Below are 4,343 nucleotides of genomic sequence, written 5' to 3' on the forward strand. Positions count from 1 at the left end.
GTGTATCCCTCACTGTGCAAGGACATTAACCCTTGCCTGCTTGTGTGCATCTCTTTATTTTGTTGTTGCTTTTGTTCTCTCACCTGCTTTGGTGTTTGTAGTGACTTGTTCCCTTAGAATCAGAAATCACATTGCTTGGCTCTGTGTGGTGGCATGGACTTGAAATCCCAGCACTGGAAGGCTGAGGCAGGAGGAAGTTCAAAGCCAGCTACCTACCCAGTGAAATGATATTTCAAAAATATCAAAAGATATGTTGTTTGGCTCTGTGTGCTGTGAATGTGGTCTGTTAGAATAGTTTATCCTTGTGCATCCAGGATGGAAAACAATTCAACATGTATGTCATCCTACATGGGCTATTTTTCCTTAGGGCTCAACATGTTTGGCCAAGAGGAACAAAGGAAATACATATATGACGAATTAGAGAGTCGCTAGCCTGTGTGCAGGGAGCTCCGCTCTCTTACTTGCTTTTGTGCCCTGGGCTCTTGGGAAACACACACAACTTAACCTGAGCTTCTGTGTCTATCTGAAACTTGAGTTCTTCTGATAGAGATGAGGCAGTAAGGTACCAGGGAATTCCCCACTGGCCTCTCTAAGGTGCGGATGCTAAGGAATGCACACAAATCCAGTTCAAAGTGACCTGACTTGCCCTGGAAATTTTTCTACGTGGGAACAAAGACACAAGATGCTCTGGTCTGGAACTTCTGTTTGCAAAAATGAAAATATATCTGCAGAGCATCAAATGCAGAAGCATTTTTTAGCTCATAAAAAGTAGATAGAGTAAATCCTTTATGTCATATTGCAGTATCACAGCTATATGACCCCACAGTATCACCCCAAGAGACAATGTTTTAAAATATTCCAGTCTGGGGATCAAACACAGGGCTTTTATGTGCTGCATAAGTGCTCTACCACTGACCTACACTGAGGCTGTATGTGGTGAAATTTAGAGATGCTGTTAGAACTTAATGGTACAGCACACACAGGAGGGTGGCTGTTGCCATGTGGACTTGTCATTGTAATGTCTTTTTCTTCAGAGCTGGTTCCATACAACATTCTGAAGATGCCAGATTAAGGAAGTAAGTTCCGATGCCAGTGTAAGGAAGGAAGGAAGGAAAGCAATATAGCTGTAATAAAACTGAGTTTTATTAGGGGTCATTCCTGGTAACGAACATGAAGAGTCAGCCCCCAAGGGTCAGCCATCCTCAGACCGACTCATGGTCCTGCAAAGCAACCTGCCTGTTGGGGGAGAACTGACTCCAGGAACCCCAGCTGTTCACTATGCTTACATCTCTGTCCCTAACATGTTGTGCCATCCTCATTTGTCAGTGGACATCCTGACTGCCCGTCAGAAGAAAGCAGAGGAGCTGAAGAGACTGACTGATCTAGCCAGTCAAATGGCAGAGATGCAGCTGGCTGAACTCAGAGCTGAAATCAAGGTCAGTTCTATGAACCCAGCTGAACGCTGAGGAACAGGCCCCATGCCTTTGCTTTGTATCAATAGACTGCTGCTCTGATGTTCCGATACATATTCCCAGCTCCCTTCCACTGGGTTGAAATACAGAATACAGAAGGGTGAAGAAACAGTCACTTCCCTTAAGTACAGTAGCTTTGAATGGATATATTATTAAAATGGAGAGGGCTACGTCAGTCAAGACGAACCCATTAAAGTGTATATAAACATAAGTTATCTGCGATATGATTTTTACTCTGTATAATTTATGCCTGTATTTATAAGCATACACTCATGTGAGTATATTTTAACAGAAGGTTATGAAAGTGTCCTTTATATTTTTCTACTTTAATTCCTTTATTTTGTATAAGATTACTACTCACAAATATATGTTTATTAGATTTCTTCTACTGCAAGGAATATAAACAGATCCTGGCTAATCGTAAGCAGAATTTGAAATAATACTGAGTGTAAGTCACCAAAGCTGGGTGTGTCTGAAGACCTGGGTCTACAACTAGGCACGAACCAGTGTGTTTTGGGTAGTAATACAGGAAAAAAATAATAATTCCCAAATTGTCTATTCATGGCACCTTGGCATTGAGTGCCCTCCAGAAGCCATTAGCTCTTGTACCACGCTGTGACTCAGGCCACTTGAGAGAGGGGCTCTGGCTGCTCTCTGCTTGACCAACATCATTTGGGCAAGAGAGGCAGATGTGACACCTCCATTTATACACTCAGACTGATCTCCTAAACAGCACTGGGTAAGTTTCTAGAAGAAGTGGTTACGAGGAAGGCAGACGTGTTTATAACAAAGTAGAAAGGTAAAGTCGATTCTTCTCTTCTTCTTCACCCAGTTATTAAACACACAGTGTGTATGCACACACGTTCACCCAGCTTCTCCCTGGCTTCCAGAAACCTCGAATATTTCAAGACATAGCAGCCACTAGCTTTAGAACAGTGTCTGAGCGGAACAGTGTGAAGCGGATAGGCAGCAGGAGGAATGCCTGTGACGTTTGACACCCTCCATCCTGGCTAGGCCTGGGAAGGGAGCTCAGGGAGAAAGGGACTGGAGGTGCTTCCCTCTCACCTCCCTCTGGCCTTTGTCTCTTCTTACTCAGCCAATTGCAAGATCTCCTCAGGAGTCCTTCAGCCTCTCTACCCCAGGGCCAGAGTTAAACTCCCCAGACAGACCTAGCTTCCCTCAGCAAGACTCATTCCCCCCACCCCCACCCCCAGGATACAATACACAACAGGACTCAGTACCTATTGCAACACCCATTTCCTCTGAAGAGTCCAGGTCATTAGAACATCTAGTGAGGCTGTGGGGTTGCAGCTTCCCAGTCAATTGAAATCAACTTTCTACCAAGTCTCATTCCTGCCTATCAAAATCCCACTTTTCATTACATGGTTGGAAGCACAGGCTTTGGAGTAAAACAGGATAGCTCCAGCATTTTCTACTTCTGTGGCTTGGATAAATTACATATTGTCTTAGGTTCTCAGAACCCAGATCTGTCATCTGTAAAATGGAGGTAATATAAAAACACCGGCTTCGTGGTAATGTGGCGGGGTGAAGGGGGCTTGTTCGTTATGGTCAGTATCTGCTTTAATTTTGTAACTGTCGCAGCTCTCACACTCTCATATGTAACCGTTCACATGTCACGCAGTGCGAGAGAATTCCTTCCACCTCTGTTTCCACAGCATCAGCCACATTCATCCTTGAATCGAATGTCTCTCTTTCCCTTGCCATGTGGTAAACTCCCTGATTCTCTAGGAGCATTTGACTCACAGTTATTTCTTGTATTTCTCACTGTGCCATCTACACATAGATCTTAATTTCAAGTTGAATTTAAATGAATTGGAAACTAATCTTCTCCACTCCCTATAGCAGCACTTGAAATTCCAACATGAAGAGGTTTTCTAGACACGGAAGACTCTTTGGTCTTCTTGATTTCTAATTAAAATGAGACCGGTGTCTGTGGAGGGTGGCGCGTTTTCGTTTGACAGTTAATACCACAGCAGGCCCTTGGCCAAACTAGGCAGCCCCTGCTGGAATGCACCTCGGAAAACCGCTCTAGTGTGGGATGCTAAAAGGTAGACCACATAAGCCCGGACATAGAGTTTGTTCATCGTTGGTCTAAGCCGCATGAGGGAAAGTCAGGACCCCTCCTGGTTCTCAGAAGGTGACCATGGTCATGGAGGGCAGCGTTCAGGCCCACTTAGTGGTGCCTCAGTGTGAATGGGCTCCACTGATCCCCTCAAGTCGGCCATCTGGGCACAGGAAGAGCAGAGGGAGAAGCTGTGCGGATGGACGTGCTGTTGACCTGACTCACCGCTCCGCTTCTCTTTCCTCTAGCACTTTGTCAGCGAACGCAAATATGATGAGGAGCTGGGGAAGGCTGCCCGCTTCTCCTGTGACATTGAACAGCTGAAAGCCCAAATCCTGATCTGTGGAGAAAGTGAGTTTTGCATGCTTGCTAAATAATTCTGTGTGAGTGAGTGGGGTGCTGTTTGGAGTTGACAGCAGAAATGTCAGGTATACAGTCCCCTGGCATGGCTAACCTGAAGCCTGAGGAGATTTAATGATCTAAGGTCATGACACAAGTCACTAGAAATGTCAAGATTTGAACTTAGACTCTTCAAATGCCGCTGCCCACCAGTAAATCCCGAGGATTTACCACTCGGAACAGAGCAGGTCAGCTGCCGAATACCTCTCACAGACTTCCCCTACACTCCTCCAGACACACTGCTGCTCTGGCTCTATAGATGCTGTTCCATGGAGTTCTCTTGGCACTTGGGGATCTATCGGCTGCTGCTGTGCAGGGCCCAGCCTGCCTGAGTACTCTGGATGCCCTGAGCCCCCCACCCTCCAGCCCCCACCCTGCTTAGCCTGGGT

General features: G+C 45.8%; 1 protein-coding gene across 9 annotated transcripts in view; it reads left to right on the top strand.

The window, feature by feature from the left end:
• Spats2l (spermatogenesis associated serine rich 2 like) overlaps positions 1-4,343 on the top strand; it is a 167,390-nt gene that overhangs the window by 157,142 nt on the left and 5,905 nt on the right. For all 9 annotated transcript variants that reach the window (XM_028765626.1, XM_028765624.1, XM_028765631.1 and 6 more), the window contains 2 exons: positions 1,327-1,436; positions 3,804-3,906. In XM_028765626.1, coding sequence (XP_028621459.1) covers positions 1,327-1,436; positions 3,804-3,906 — 213 coding nt within the window. The remainder of the gene's footprint in view (positions 1-1,326; positions 1,437-3,803; positions 3,907-4,343) is intronic.

The sequence above is a fragment of the Grammomys surdaster genome, unplaced genomic scaffold, assembly GCF_004785775.1.
Source record: "Grammomys surdaster isolate TR1022 unplaced genomic scaffold, NIH_TR_1.0 165, whole genome shotgun sequence".
NCBI lineage: Eukaryota > Metazoa > Chordata > Mammalia > Rodentia > Muridae > Grammomys > Grammomys surdaster.